The sequence below is a fragment of the Procambarus clarkii genome, chromosome 32, assembly GCF_040958095.1.
Source record: "Procambarus clarkii isolate CNS0578487 chromosome 32, FALCON_Pclarkii_2.0, whole genome shotgun sequence".
NCBI classification, from domain to species: domain Eukaryota; kingdom Metazoa; phylum Arthropoda; class Malacostraca; order Decapoda; family Cambaridae; genus Procambarus; species Procambarus clarkii.
In genome coordinates, this window is record NC_091181.1 from 34,286,318 (window position 1) to 34,303,468 (window position 17,151).

General features: G+C 49.3%; 1 protein-coding gene across 1 annotated transcript in view; it reads right to left on the reverse strand.

Annotated features, from left to right (window-relative positions):
- Positions 1-10,582, reverse strand: part of LOC123759410 (uncharacterized) — a 93,014-nt gene extending 82,432 nt beyond the window's left edge. Inside the window, 1 exon segment of the mRNA XM_069334891.1 lies at positions 10,354-10,582. Coding sequence (XP_069190992.1) covers positions 10,354-10,434 — 81 coding nt within the window. The 5' untranslated portion in view covers positions 10,435-10,582.
- Positions 10,583-17,151: the final 6,569 nt, after the last annotated feature.

The following is a 17,151-nucleotide window of genomic DNA, read 5'->3' on the forward strand; positions in this document are numbered from 1 at the left end:
TATTCAAGTTTCGAACCGGTAATGATATTTCACCACCGACTGGTGTATACAGACACCGGCTATGTATACTCTTGAAAACACACCTTGGTGTATATGTATCCTGTGGGCGAGGACTGCAATAATCATTTTTATAATTATGGCGCAAAATGAACCCTTAACATGTAGGAAATTTCTAAGACAAATTTATATCAATTATACGAAATTATACGAATGATTCAGACACACACACCCCGACAGGGCTCGGGGCCAGGAGCTGAATCCATCCCCCCCACACACACACACACACACACACAGCCCGGTACCAATGGAATTGGTACAGAGCCCGATAGGCTCAGGAATCTGTACACCTGTTGATTGACGGTTGAGAGGCGGGACCAAAGAGCCAGAGCTCAACCCCCGCAAACACAACTAGGTGAGTACAACTTGGTGAGTACACACCAAATGAGCCACAGAGATATTAGAAAGAACTTTTTTAGTGTCAAAGTGGTTGACAAATGGAATGCATTAGGCAGTGATGTGGTGGAGGCTGACTCCATACACAGTTTCAAGTGTAGATATGATAGAGCCCAGTAGGCTCAGGAATCTGTACACCAGTTGATTGACAGCTAAGAGGCGGGACCAAAGTGCCAGAGCTCAACCCGCGCAAACACAACTAGGTGAGTACACACACACACACACACACACACACACACACACACACACACACACACACACACACACACACACACACACACACACACACACACACACACACACCAAAACACCATCACAATAAACCACAAAGCAGTTATGAGACAAAGGCCACACACCACAGCCCTCACCACCCCCACACCCACCCACGCTCCACCACACCGCTCCACACTTAACCAGTCACGGAATCCTGACAATCTTACGGGCTCACCATACCCCGTGCTACATGGACATTTCGTTCTGAGCAGCTAAATCTAAAAAACCAACAAGAAACATCCTTAAAATCTTGCAGACGTCTTTTTCACAGCTCCATTACTCCTCCTGTTGCTACACTTCATCTGGAAGATACACCATTTCCACTCCCCAACTAATCTCCCCTTCCCAAAAGAAAATTATAGTTTAGAAAATCTTGTTTATTGAGAGTGAAAATGGGTCCCAAGTAGGTACGAAGTAGCGGCCATAAAGTCCAGAATCCAATGCAAGACCTTGACCTCTTGGCCTTCTCAAACCACCACTGCCGTCAAATCTTGCCTCACAATTTTCCGAGAATAATTCGCTACGAGTACCTGTAAGGTAGTCTAAGGAGAACTAGTGGTAAACTTTACGTAGATATGATGGCCGTTTGGGTCACATATTTAGTAAAGAAAAGGTCTTTTGAGACCCATTTAGGATAATTCTTGAAGATTCTTGCAGGTGGCGCCCCCTTCACGCACGCATTAAGATTAACTCCTTATTCTCACGGCACAAAGTCCCATACTAGTGTAAAGGAGGAAATGTATATGTTTATCTCTCAGAATGTTCGGTAATACGTTTATTGCTTGTGATGTGTGTCTATGTATGTATTAACACGATGTACTGAACGGGGTGAGAATAGCTTGAGCTACCTCATCCCTTTGTGTGTATTTTACCTCAATAAACTTATTTCAATTTCAAGTCCCATACAATGTGGTTTACTATTTTTTACAAACAGTGGAAGTGTCGGCTACCTTACACGCCAGCCGCACGAGTCTATGGAAATAGTTAAAGAGAATTATAAAATAATAGAATTAAAACGATGTATCGCCCGTCATTGAACGATGTTAAAATATGTACCAGACCTGAGACGATTGGTTATGTACAAACTATAAGCCAAGACGGGTCTCAGGTCCGCAAGGAAGCTTATTTTTCAGTTTAATAGTAAGAGGCACGACAAATATGTGGCTGAGGTTAACGGTATATATTATCCCAAATTGAATTACAATCACAAGGAGAAGTCACAAGGTGTTAAGAACTAGAGCAAAGGGTCTTATCTTAAACAATTGGTAATCATCATCTTTGAAACTAACTTCGAACTCTTTCTTTATGTTGCACGTGGCCGGCCCCTACTGCAAGCACGTCGCACGTGGCCTGCCCCCACTACAAGCACGTCGCACGTGGCCGGCCCCCACTACAAGCACGTCGCACGTGGCCTGCCCCCACTACAAGCACGTCGCACGTGGCCTGCCCCCACTACAAGCACGTCGCACGTGGCCTGCCCCCACTACAAGCACGTCGCACGTGACCTGCCCCCACTACAAGCACGTCGCACGTGGCCGGCCCCCACTACAAGCACGTCGCACGTGGCCGGCCCCCACTACAAGCACGTCGCACGTGGCCTGCCCCCACTACAAGCACGTCGCACGTGACCTGCCCCCACTACAAGCACGTCGCACGTGGCCTGCCCCCACTACAAGCACGTCGCACGTGACCTGCCCCCACTACAAGCACGTCGCACGTGGCCGGCCCCCACTACAAGCACGTCGCACGTGGCCGGCCCCCACTACAAGCACGTCGCACGTGGCCTGCCCCCACTACAAGCACGTCGCACGTGACCTGCCCCCACTACAAGCACGTCGCACGTGGCCTGCCCCCACTACAAGCACGTCGCACGTGACCTGCCCCCACTACAAGCACGTCGCACGTGGCCGGCCCCCACTACAAGCACGTCGCACTACCTGCACGTCGCAAGTCTAAATCTCGTTGATGAAACAAACAAGCAAACCCATGCGTATGGAACCACTTAACAATTTCCGTCCAGATCTTATCGACATTTTTCACGAATAACAAAAAAAAAAACTCATCACCATGACTTGCACTACCTAAATATATAATGTTTCCTGTTGGCCAAGCCACCAATATTTACGGGGGTGAGGCAGGTGGGCGGAGAGGAGAGTACTGGAGGGAGGGAGGGAGGGAGGGAGGGAGGGAGGGAGGGAGGGAGGGAGGGAGGGAGGGAGGGAGGGAGGGGAGGGAGGGAGGCAGGCAGGCAGGCAGGCAGGCAGGCAGGCAGGCAGGCAGGCAGGCAGGCAGGCAGGGGAGGGAGGGAGGGAGGCAGGGAGGGAAGCAGGGAGGCAGGCAGGGAGGCAGGCAGGCAGGGAGGCAGGCAGGCAGGCAGGCAGGCAGGGGAGGGAGGGAGGGAGGCAGGGAGGGAAGCAGGGAGGCAGGCAGGGAGGCAGGCAGGCAGGCAGGCAGGCCTTGCTCCTCCCGCGGGATTGCTTTGTTGTTTTAGATTTGGCAACTCAGAACGAAATGTCCATGTAGCACGGGCTATGGCGAGCCCCTAAGCCCGCGAGGGAAACCCGGGAAGGTTTAAACCTCAGGCTTCACCTTACTATTCAACTTCCCTTCTCCTTTTGTTACCATTCACCTGCGGCCCTATCTTCTCAAGATGATTTCGGGGCTTTTAGTGTCCCTGCGGCCCGGTCCTCGACCAGGCCTCCACCCCCAGGAAGCAGCCCGTAACAGCTGACTAACACCCAGGTACCTATTTTACTGCTAGATAACAGGGACATAGGGTGAAAGAAACTCTGCCCATTGTTTCTCGCCGGCGCCTGGGATCGAATCCAGGACCACAGGATCACAAGTGCAGTGTGCTGTCCGCTCAGCCGACCGGCTCTCCGACTGTGGTACTCAATACTCCACCACCACACCGCGGGAGAAACGCGCGCGGAGAAGCAACAGCTGAAGAAACAAGCGCGGGATTTCAACACACAACAAGCGAGCAAGTCAAACATCAACAGCTCGTGGAAGCCACACACACATGGCTGCTTCACAATGGAAGGCTTATCATGGCGTAATGAAAGACGCAAATTTAAATTAGAGAATTTGTCCGAGGTCTTTGTACACGTATGTGGCATTTCTCTCAATTTCTCAACTTGGGTACGATCTTCCATGTAGAACTTCCATTATTAAAGACAAATGACCTAATTCGTTAAACCGACAATTTCCTAACACTTAAAATAATAGTTGCGCCTTAACTTTTGAATCTTCAGTACTATGGTAGTAGGCATCCATCAGTCTCAGGAGACTATGGAGTTGCGCTCTGGAGTGGCCTCACCAGGGCGCAAAGCCAAGGTAGGTTGATTCGGGGAAGAAGCTGTTACCCAAGCAGCAGCTCCCCCTCTCCACGGCGCTGAAAGTCTCCATTGGAAAGGCATACGCTAATACGATTGGTTCCAGCGCCGTCGCAGGAACTGAGAGTTCCGGACATGACCATTTAGGCATAGTATTTATGCCTAAATGGTCATGTCCTCTGATAACTTAAGTACTCGTATTATAGCCGTCTTGTCACTAATTATCACTTCTAAATGCTTCCTATTGTTTATTTTTGTAACTTATTTGACCGTCGTCGACAACCTCTTTCAGGTTAGTGTTATTCTGCATCGAATACCCAGTGAGCAACACTGACTAGTGGGCATGTGGGCACGTGCAGCCCAGAGTGATGTTCATATTTTTTTGAGAGAGATATATACAAGAGTTGTTACATTCTTGTACAGCCACTAGTACGCGTAGCGTTTCGGGCAGGTCCCTGGAATACGATCCCCTGCCGCGAAGAATCGTTGTTACAACCAAGTACACATTTTACTGTCGAGTTAAACAGAGGCTACAGTTAAGGATTTGCGCCCAGTAAATCCTCCCCGGCCAGGATACGAACCCATGACAAAGCGCTCGCGGAACGCCAGGCGAGTGTCTTACCACTAAACCACGGAGACTTCATTCAACGTTGTGGTTCCACATCTGACCTTTGCGTCACGCAGCTAGTCCAGTCTATTCATACATACCAATGAAGAACTTCATTTGTCCAGCTATCCTGGCACACATCTGTCCATAGTGATTCAATACCGCGCACCGTAAAGACGTGTAGTTGACGAAAAGCCTACATAAAGCTTTCTGAAAATATGTCAAGACTATAGGTCGAGCCGGTAGGAGCCGGTCGGCCGAGCGGACAGCACGCTGGACTTGTGATCCTGTGGTCCTGGGTTCGATCCCACGCGCCGGCGAGAAACAATGGGCAGTTTGTTTCACCCTATGCCCCTGTTACCTAGCAGTAAAATAGGTACCTGGGTGTTAGTCAGTTGTCACGGGCTGCTTCCTGGGGGTGGAGGCCTGGTCGAGGACCGGGCCGCGGGGACACTAAATCCCCGAAATCATCTCAAGATAATCTACCACCTTGGGACGGACAAGGGCGGGCGGCCCTGCTCTCTCAACTCTCCCGTGTTGAGAGAGCGAGCAGCCCGGACGGTCACCATGTACCCCCCTCTCTCCTCAACCCAACATGAAGGACCCCAACATGAAGGTCCCATCACAAGGACGGCAGCAACGTGACTCAACCAGGAATGACTTGACCAGCTGTTCCCGTCAACACCCACCCACACTACACCTCCCTCCACCCACACCACCCTCCACCCACACCGCCCTCCACCCACACCGCCCTCCACCCACACCACCCTAATCCCATACTACACCATCCTCTACTTGCAAGAATAACGCAACACAAGTTAGAACACACGCCGCGTATAAAACAAAATACGCCCGAGGCCGCTAAATGGGGGAGGAGAGGAGGTGGGAGAGTGGAGGGGGGGGGGGGGTAACGAGATGAAGAAAACGTGAGGCTTTTAACACGGATTGTGCAACAAGGCCGCTGAGGTTGCCAGTTAAAAGGGATATTGTGTGGGCGGGAGTGGGAGTACACCTGCTGTCATGTACCGGCCTTGATGCGCTGGCCGGCTCCAGCATCACCTGGAGGTACCTTCAACAACTTTTCAGTCTAACCCATCCAGCTATTTACAACACTATCACTCAAGAAGCTAGTTCTGATATTCCTACGACTAGTGTCCATCTACACTCTCCCCTAGTTCTGCTGTTCCTGGTTACTGTCTACTTTATCAATTCCGCTTAGACTTCCAATGTCGTTATCATGTCCTGCCTCCTCCTCCTCCTCCTCCTCTCATCCAGGTGGTGATGACACACAGGTCTCCCAGCTTTTCCTCGAAGCTCGATAATATAATATTGGATCCCCTCAATAAATCTAAAACGTATCGGGCTGAATATTGTGACGCCACATCCCTCCTACAAACCATATACATACTATAGTTGTGTATATGGTTTGCTGTGTGTGTATATGTGTATATACGTGTATATCGCTCCTATACATGTTTATAGGAGCGATGAGGTAGAAAAGTCTCTCTCTCGGGCCGTAGAGCCCCTATTCCCCGACCCTTGTGGAACTTCATTCATTACCTTCATTCTATCTTTGCTCTCACTATAGTCCTTTATTCACACAAGCGCTCTTCCAGCTTGCTTCTCCTGTGTGTGGGACGGTATCAAATACCTTCTGACAGTCGAGAAATAAGCAGCCTGCCCATCCAATTTCTTGTTTTACATATATCTTCTTGCAGAACTCTTGTGTTTGTAAAGCAGGATCCTTCTTTGCTACATTGGGGTGGTGTGTGGGGGGGGGGGGTGGAGCGTGGCAGGGGAGCGCGGGAAAGTTGCCGCCCAGCCCGCACGTGCACAAGGACGGTATAAACACGAGAAAGTGGAACTGTCGAGGCACTCCCGCCAGCCTCTCTGATCACTCCACCACCACCACCACCTGACAACACTTACGGATGTGCGGCAAGACCGCGCCCTCTCCGTGTGAAGATACAAGTGTATCTCTCACTACTACAATGCTGTATTGTAGTATACATAGAACGCCATCAGTTGGCGACCTGGGTAGGCTGATAGCGGGCCTCGCCTCCTTCATTTGAGGTCGTTTGTAGGGGGAGGGTTGTGGGGTTGAGGGGAAGGGTTGTGGGGTTGAGGGGGAGGGTTGTGGGGTTGAGGGGGAGGGTTGTGGGGTTGAGGGGGAGGGTTGTGGGGTTGAGGGGGAGGGTTGTGGGGTTGAGGGGGAGGGTTGTGGGGTTGAGGGGGAGGGTTGTGGGGTTGAGGGGGAGGGTTGTGGGGTTGAGGGGGAGGGTTGTGGGGTTGAGGGGGAGGGTTGTGGGGTTGAGGGGGAGGGTTGTGGGGTTGAGGGGGAGGGTTGTGGGGTTGAGGGGGAGGGTTGTGGGGTTGAGGGGGAGGGTTGTGGGGTTGAGGGGAAGGGTTGTGGGGTTGGGGAGGCGTCCTTAACCCCTACAACCCCTACAGCAGTGTTCGCGGTTACCACATTGTTCTTGTCCAAGGAGTTCTCTAGCACTGAGAGCGAGGAAGCCCCGAGGCCACATTGGCGAGCCAGCTGTAGGCCCCGAGCCACACTGGCGAGCCAGCTGTAGGCCTCGAGCCACACTGGCGAGCCAGCTGTAGGCCTCGAGCCACACTGGCGAGCCAGCTGTAGGCCCCCGAGCCCACACTACCTCGTCAGCAGGTTCCTCTCACCGTCCCCAGCGACCTGGACTCCTCGTCCCCTCTGGCCTCGCCATCTGAGTAGCCTCCTCCTCCTCCAATCCCCCAATATCACCACATATTTTACCCCATTTTCTATTACGCTGCCGTGTTGTTACCCTAGACTAATATACAAGACCACACTATTTGTCTGGGGTTTAACCCTCATTACTATTTGCTATGGGTATTATGTATTCTTTATCCGTTTAATATGTATTTTGAGTCTTTCATGTTGACCTACCATGTGACCTGTGGCACGAAGGCAGGCATGATAGTAGATGAGTACACTATAGTTTAGTGGGCAAGGTTTCGTTTGGACACGTTTACAATCATTGTATTCGTTTGTATAGACGTATACAATCATTGTATTCGTTTGTATAGACGTATACAATCATTGTATTCGTTTGTATAGACGTATACAATCATTGTATTCGTTTGTATAGACGTATACAATCATTGTATTCGTTTGTATACACATACAATCATTGTATTGATCCTCTGACAGAGGATAAATTGGATTTAAATTCTTAAAACCTTACTGCTCTTAAGATAAAATATTGAGGCTATACGATGGGATCGAACCCACATCCATGGCCTTCCCATTTGTTATTGTTAATTGGCTGATGTGTACCCCAAGGGGGTGGAAAAGTCGAGTTACAGCCCCGCTCCTGTGCCAGGCAAGTTCACTACGGGCTCACCATAGCCCGTGCTACTTTTGGAACTTTCGTTCTAAGTAGCTGAATCTAAAAACAACCACCACCACCACCACGGGGTGTAGTTGTGAAGATGCTCAGTGTTGGCTGTGTCGTCTCTCCACACACACTACTACGTTCAATTACTATCCATCTATCAAGGCCCTCCTGACAACTGCCTCGTTGATTCCTTGTCAATTCGATAATCATCCACTTGCATCATCCACTTGCATCATCCACTTGCATCATCCACTTGCATCATCCACTTGCATCATCCACTTGCATCATCCACTTGCATCATCCACTTGCATCATCCACTTGCATCATCCACTTGCATCATCCACATGGTGCCCTACTTGTTTGCAGCTTCCACCAATTCTCTCACACGAGGGCAGCGATTGTTTAAGCATTTACCCCTCAACATCTTGGTAACAATCACCATCAGAGTAGTTTGTCTTCCAGTTTAGTCACATAACAGTTTCCTCCACAGTAACTATGGCACCTTCCACGCTGCGTTTACTCCACAAAACACCATTCACACTCCTCCTACGTATGATTCCATACAGTAAATCTTTCAGGCAAACCCCCCTAGGTATAGTGCCTCCAGCCCTCGGGCACGTGCTACTCGCACATCAGGATGAAGTCATAGTCTGGTTGATCCGGCCAGCAGTGAAGCCTGGCTCCAGATCAGGGTTCTCCAGGTCTGGGTGCAAGCAGAAAAAACTCTTCAAACACACACACACACACAACCAAAGAGCCAGAGCTCAACCCCCGCAAGCACAACTAGGTACGTACGTACACACACACAACGTTTGAGCCACAATGAGCCACAGAGATATTAGAAAGAACTTTTTTAGTGTCAGAGTGGTTGACAAATGGAATGCATTAGGAAGTGATGTGGTGGAGGCTGACTCCATACACAGTTTCAAGTGTAGATATGATAGAGCCCAATAGGCTCAGGAACCTGTACACCGGTTGATTGACGGTTGAGAGGCGGGACCAAAGAGCCAAAGCTCAACCCCTGTAAGCACAAATAGGTGAGTACACACAACTTTAAACTGCCTTGTGCCCCACACAAATATAGTTATTTAATAATTCCTCCACACAGTTCAAGTATTGATAACTTGACACTATTATTGTGTAGTCTCCAGCTTGCAAGACCTCCGCTAAGGTTCTCATCACGTAATAGACTGAACGATTGATTGAAGAAGATCAAGCCACCACACGAGGCGGTACGGGGCATGAGTATAGCCCGTATAGGTGGGCAGATGTTCTGAGTGAATGTGATCTTTGATCGCGTAACATCTTTACAAGTGTCTCAGGACCTGATCACCATCTTCCAAACTCTATATATACTCGACTCAAAGTACCGCCAGTCACAGCTCCGCTCCTGTGCCAGGCGAGTCCACTACGGGCTTACCATAGCCCGTGCTCCTTGTTCCGAGTAGCTGAGTCTATAACATACCGCCAGCACACTAACAAAAAGTATTCACTTCGTAACTGCCTAAAAATGACCTTCACTAGCTAAAGGAAAATTTAATGCTCACATTTCTTAATTTGAGTTTGACCTCGATATAGCAAATTGAGGCGGGAAAGAACACCTTGTTAAGCCACGGCAAATCGCACCGGTAATCAATACGACCCAATAACCTAATATGATGATTGCTCTTTTCTAATATATTACACAACACAATTACAGCTATTCAAGACCAATATTTTAAGGGAAAATCTTTACTCGGCCGCGTTCCCAGCTAAATTATTGACCACAAAAATTACTTCACCAGCTATGAAGTTACATTAAAGATTTATTTAATAGGTGCATATTTAGCTGAGGTGCGCGCGCACGCGTGTATGTGTAAGGGAGGAGGAGAGAGAGGGAGGGGGAAGGAGGAGGGAGGGAGGAGAAAGAGGGAGGGATGAAAGAGAGGGGAGGGATGAAAGAGAGGGGAGGGAGGAAAGGGAGGGAGGAGAGAGAGAGAGAAGGGAAGGAAGGAAGAGGAGGAGGAGGAGGAAAGGGAGAGAGAGACCCGGTGAGAACGCTGAGAACCTCACAGCTCACGGCTCTTCAACCTTCTCCCACCAAATTAGGAAATATTGCCTCAACACACGTGCAGGGTTACCACGAGACAATTGGACAAGTTGGTGCAGCAAGTGCCAGACCAGCACAGTAGTTGTGGATACCTGGGCTTGAGGGCCGCTGCAAGCAACACCCTTTCAGATGACGTTGTCATAAGACAGGAATATAGAAGCTCTCGAAACCTACTACAGGTAAACTACAGCCCTCAGACGAACGTCCTTCAATACTCACTCTCTCCTGGTCCCAGTTGGCATCTCTTCCGCCGTCTTCCGTTCCGTCACTCTTGTACTCTGTCTCGGGCTCACTCTTCATCCCGTTCTTCACTACACGCTCACTATCACATCTGTGTTGGTTTTCACTCTTTATTTCACACTGGTCTTTGCTTGGCTTCCCGCTCTCTCCTCCCCTCAGGTCTTCACCCCAACCCTTTCCCAGGCTTTCACTCTCATTTCTCCTCTTGGATTCCCTCTGGTTTCACTCTTAGCCTCGACGATGTTGGTAGGGGCGCCGTCGCCTGTGGAGACCTTCCTGACGACGGCGCCCCTCCTCCTGCTGTCCTTCCTGTTGGGTCTCTTCTGAGTGTCCCTCCTGCCCTCGGTCTTGGCGTGTCCCCTTGGCTTGCTGGCGACGCGTCCCTGCCCTTCGCCCTCGCCGTTGACGAGATCGGGGCCGTAGGTGTAGTCGAAGGCGAAGTGCCGCACCCTCTCCCTGTGGTCGGCATTGCCTTCGGCGGTGACGGGGACCTGTGGAAGAGAAGAGAGCCGCGGGTGTTTACTTTAGCATCTAAAATGTCCTCGACATTGAAGTTATAAGCAACGTTAATAGTTATATTTGCCTCTATAGTTATATAGAGGCACATTGTGAGGGGGAATTTGTAGTATTCAGCAGTGCTGGTAGCTTATGTTTCACCGTTTCTGTCTTATATACAAATCATAACAACGGACTTGTTACGTTCTCAAAATAATGTGAGTACAAAATAAGCTCCCAATCTATCATTTAGAAAATGTAAGATATCTTATGTTGTATGTAACACGCTTGGAATGATGTGTAATGAGAGATGTCTTTTCGTGCTGGTGTCCTGTAGTATACCTGAACTCCCCGACTCATGGCACGAGGAATTTGGCCAATGTTGGTAACACATGGATATATAGACAGTCTGCGGTTACACACATCGCTAAAGAGGCGAGATTAATATAATATTGAAATATGATCTGGACGAAGTGCCCAGATCACATTGTTCCAGCAGGCAGCGTGTTCATCCACGTGACTGCGGACTGTCCAGCCTTAACAACAGAGAAACTTGAGTACAAGTTAAAACTCAGTCGACGAATCCACAGGGTTTCCCTCCTGGTAGTCAGGGTGATGTGAATGATGGCAAAATGTCCCCTCATAACTCCCCCCCAGAGCGAGAGAAAGGGGGGTACCCTTTCCCCAACCCTTCGTGTCTCCTCACCCCCCCCTGTAAGGGAGACGAAGGGGGGGGGGGGGTTCCGCAGCAGGTCATGACGTTCTCTAGCACAGCAGAGCCTCACAGCCTCAGAGACACTGCCGCCCTAAACATAAGAGAAGGTATACATGGAGAAGGTCCCGGGAGTAGTTGTTCTCCCCGAGCCCGGCCTCACGTCTGGCCCGACAGCTCGGTAAGAGCATCGCAGACTCCAGCGGTGGCAAGGTCAAAGCCCAACGACAAGGTCAGAGCCAAGGACAAGGTCACGGAGGTCCTTCACATTCAACTTGGCCAACACAAAACCAAACAGCTCCCCTACGTGGCAACATAATTACACTCATACTGTCTGAGAATCTCCACACTTGTCTTAAAAATACACCAAGTGCCCTCTAATTATCCCTGCTAAGTATGACCACTAATAGAACGCATACATCAAGTATAATGAGGGTTACGAGGGTGTAGGACTCCCCCCTGTGTACCAACACTCTCCTTCACACACTAGTGGTGAAGGGCGCTTTCTCACACACACACACACACACACACACACACACACACACACACACACACACACACACACACACACTAATGGTGACTTACGATGCCCGCGCCCACTGTATCACTATTCAAGTGTCAGTCACACGCAAGTGCACATTATATTTACGCTGTAGTGTCTACATTTATGTATTGAGGGATATGTTAGGATTTATATGTAGTTTATTACATTTATCTGGGTACACAAGATGGCGCTCGGTCGAGCTCTGACGTCACATCCGTCAACACACCCCCCCTTGTGAAGCGACCTGTTGTTGCCAATGGGAGTTGCCCCTGTGACGTCATATGTTGCCGTACTCGCACCTGATTGGATCGTTGACTGGCACACATGTCTGGCGTGTAAATGAAAACGCTGGCTTCCGGGGCTCGGTGCTCAATCCCTAGTCGTTGTTCAGAGCGCCCCGGACGCAGGTCACAAATCACCTCACGGTGAATAGAATCAATATTCTTCCAGTACGTCCAAATATACCATCACTTACTAGGCTATATAGCAAGAATAGTCGCAAGTGAATCCATACTTGATGCTGCTATTCTGGTGGCTTGTATTTACCTCACAAGTAACTCTAGGGCGCAAGTTGCTTGTAAAATGACTGATGGGAAGTTGACCAGACCACACACTAGAAGGTGAAGGGACGACGACGGTTCGGTCCGTCCTGGACCATTCTCAAGTCCATTGTGATGAGGAAGTAGATGCATGAAGTAGATCTACTTCATCTTCAAGTAGATGAAGTAGATTTGTAGTAGAGGAGACTACTTCTCTACTACACTTTGCTCCCCCACCTCTCTCTAGCCTATTTATTGCCTGCATCTACTGCCCCATTACAATTACGGGCTATTCATGCCCGTGCCACCTCTTGGGTGGCTTAATCTTCATCATCATCATTCCCCATCACAATCGACTTGAGAATGGTCCAGGACGGACCGAAACGTCGTCGTCCCTTCACCTTCTAGTGTGTGGTCTGGTCAACTTTAGCCACGTTATTGTGACTCATCGCCTGACTGATGGGAAGCTTGCTTCTGTTGGACGTTATTGGTAGCTCGTGTAATTCCTTGGGAACATGTATTGATTGTAATTAGTACACGTGTGACTGCTGGAGAACCTTTTCAGTGGTCATAGCAAAATTTCTAGGAAGGTGGAATGGTTAGAGGAAAGTTAATCTAACGGGAACATTTACCTGCTTAGAATAGCACTATTGAGAACTTGGAGCAACTATATTACTCTTAATACAGTTACAACAACACTATAAAGGCAAGGAATAATAAATCGACAAAATGTGTAAACCATTTTTTGGTTGACAAAGACGTGTGTAAGCCTTTTTTCATTCATAAACAGTGGGTTTGGCGGGTGTATGGAATGGACGTTTTGGCCTTTGTTCATGAGGACAGGCAAGAATCCACCAGTTCACAATAGTTCACAGGTACATAGTACAATAGTACATGACGCCGGAACAAAAAAAAAAAAAAGTTATATTCTTACAGTATCAATTCATTCAGGATTTATTTATACAAAGGCCAAATTATGATCGAACTGGACAGATGGTTACTGCATATTTTACCAACGGCTTCAAAACGTATTTCACAATCCGGTTGTTCCAACAACCAGATTGAGAGACAGAAGCTTGGCTGCCTTTATTTGGTTTCCTTGGCCTGGCTATGCATAGCCTGGCTACATCAGGGGTCACTACTCTGAGGGGGGGGGGGGAAGGAAGACCCGGGGCAGGGGAGACGGGCAGGGGAGAGCCAGGGCAGGGGAGACGGGCGGGGGCAGTGGGCCACCACAACTGGCAGGTTGACAATGTCACCACGAGCATTGAGGTTTTCTAGGGAATAAAGACTGAACCAAGACTGAACCAAGACTGAACCAAGACTGATAGTTCCCTTCCCTTCCAGGCCTTGATCCACCACATGAAGAGTCTTGGGGTGGGGGGGGGGGAAGGGGGACGAAGGAAGGAAGCTATCAGGAGAAAGCGCCAAGTCATTACGACTATATAGCACTGGGAAGGGTGGTCAGGATAAGGATTTGGGATGGAACGGGGAAAAGGAATGGTGCCCAGCCACTTGGACCGACGGGGATTGAACGCCGACCTGCAAGAAGCGAGACCGTCGCTGTACCGTCCACCCCAAATGGTTAGGCACTTAGGGGGGTTAGGGGGGGGGAGACGAGAAAACAGTCTTTATATGTATTCCATCTCCACTCTCCGACACCACCACGACGCCCATCAGGGAGACGGAAGAGCTTCACCGACCTCGAGGGTAACAAGTGGGTCTTGGTGGGTCAGTATGACATCCCGTGGATCGATATGGCTACCGACCCCTCTCTCCCCGCCTGCCTCGATACCCGCCTGACCCAAGCCTCAACTGACCAGCCCACTGATTCTTCGCCCAGTGAAGAAGCGCCCCTGGCCACACGGCCGCACCCACAACCCCCACACCATGGGAAACATGTAAATGGGGTTGCCTTGCGCGGAAGACGATGGGGGATGCAATGATGCCAGTGGACAATTCGACCTCAGTTCTCACCGCGGGTCATGAATACCTTCATGAGTCACACTCTACTATCCTCTCGAGAACTGGAGCAGCTCAAGTTCTCCATCTCCCGTGTTGTCTCACAACGGCTAGGCTGTGATTGGTTCCCCATATTCGTCATCACTAGACAGTGCTCTTGTTACCCTAATTCTTCTGTCATCATGTCGCAGGAGCTGTTCCCTGCTGATTTCTGCAGGGAGGGAGGAGGAGGATGCTGCATCACTCCACTTGTGAATTAGTTCCTCAGCCTTACCCTGGGGGTCTTTGTGAGCCGCAGGCCGGGCTCTGCCCCCCTTAGCTATCTGAATTTTTGCCCACACTTCTCTTGCAGATGTTTCCCGTCCAATAGAGCTAGTGAACTCAAGCCATTGTCTTTCCCGCTCTTTAATCTTCTCTTCCCTGGCTACTTGACACACAGTTTTAAACAACTCTTGGTTACTTTCAGTGGGATGTCTCCGGTACTCTCTACTCATGTCTCGCACATTTGCGTTAAGCATCTTTATGTAATCATTCTCATACCATTTTATTTTCTTCCTCTGAGGGTTACTTCGCCCAGGCGTACGGCGCGGAACTCTTAGACAGCTCTCAATGTGGTGGTTAAGGTCATCAACAAATGTGTTAATGTCTTCTGGGATTTGGTATTCCGTGAACCAGTCACTCATCCTGTTTATGAAGTGCGGCCTCATATCTGGTCCGAGTGATAACCTTTTTCTTTTATTTGTCTCTTTCCTTCTCTTGCTCATGTCGACGGTGGTAATCAGTGCCCAATGGTCACTACATAAACTGTGCACAATGTGTGTACTGGCATCCGTGTCCTGTGCATTCAGCAGGAGAGCATAATCTAATCTTCCTCCTCTGAGGTGCGTTGGCTGTTCATCACCCAGGACCCTAAGGTTTTCACTTCCCCTGACAAAGAGTGACAGTTTCCGTCCATTGACATTGGGCTGATGACAGTTGGCACCAAAGTGTGGGTGTCTGGCATTCAGGTCACCGACCAGCAGGGTAGGTTCTTCATTAACAAACTCAGGCAGTGCGTCAAGGTCAAGTTTACTCTGTGGCACATATAGGTTGATTATATGTAGGGCATTATTGTTTAAGTAAAGGGTTACTCCCAGTGATTCAAACTCATCCCCCATGTGCAGGTCATCAATAGTCTGTGCGGGAATGTTGTTATTTACAAAAGTGATGAGACCCCGTTTTCTTTCCCCATGTGGCAGGGAGAACTTGCGATAACCGCTGAACCTTGGGTTGAAGTCATCACCTACCATTGTCTCCTGTAGCACTATGACGTCAGTTTGGTGTTCACGAGCGTATTGTATGATGTCATTAATTCTATTGCGAACGCCATTGCAGTTCCATTGTAGGATAGTGAGCCCAAGAAGTAAGGGGCGCTATGAAAAAGGGTAAAAGTACAGCACCTGGTGAAGATGGCGTCACCTACGACATACTCAATGCACTGTGTGAAGTGTCTGGGAATCCACTACTCCACCTGTTTAACAAGTCATTCCTAAGTGGAGTGTTGCCCACACAATGGAAACACGCAATAATTATTCCCATACCGAAGCCTAATGACCCTGGTAATTACAGACCTATCAGCCTCGTGTCATGCACTTGCAAGATGCTTGAAAGGATCATCCTAAACCGACTGTTGCACAAAATAGGCAGGTTAGGGGAGGGGGTCAATGGATTTGTTAAAGGACGGAGCACAGCAAATTGTATAGTTAATTACTTGGCTAATGACACGGCTAGGTACTCTGTATTTGTTGACATCAAAGGAGCCTTCGACAAAGCACAGGGGATTGCGATCCTGGACGAGCTTGCATGCATGGGTGTCAAGGGGAGACTCATGAAATGGGTTGAAGACTACCTCACAGGAAGGAAAGCCAAGGTTTGCTTCGATGGAGCAGTCTCCAGAACAATGAATATGGAACTCGGGACCCCCCAAGGCGGAGTCTTAAGCCCTACACTATTCAATGTACTTATGAACGCCATTGCAAATATTGATTTTCCGGAAGGAACACAACAAGTGGGATATGCAGATGATGTCCTAATACAAGCTCCCACCTTGGGAAAAATTGAACAGTCCATTGAACTCCTCGGAAGGAAATGTATTGAGCTCGGTTTCACTCTCTCCACAAACAATACGAAGGCATACTCCCATCACAAGCGGAGAGCAAATGAAGAACTGCAAATTAATGGTGTAACACTTGAATGGGTTGACCACTACCGGTACCTTGGCGTCACTGTCGGCTCTAACAAGGGAAAGAAAGAGGAGCTCAATCAACTCATAGGAACATGCAAAAGTCGACTCAGGGCACTGAAAGCTATGACCTGGAATGGACATGGAGCCTCTATTGCCGTGCTCAAAATGATGTACACAGCCTATGTGCGCTCCGTCATAGACTATGCCGCACCAGTACTGTGCACCTACTCCCAAAGCGATATGAAAAGGCTTGAAAGCATTCAAAATGAAGCCATGACAATCATTCTTGGAGTCCCAAGAA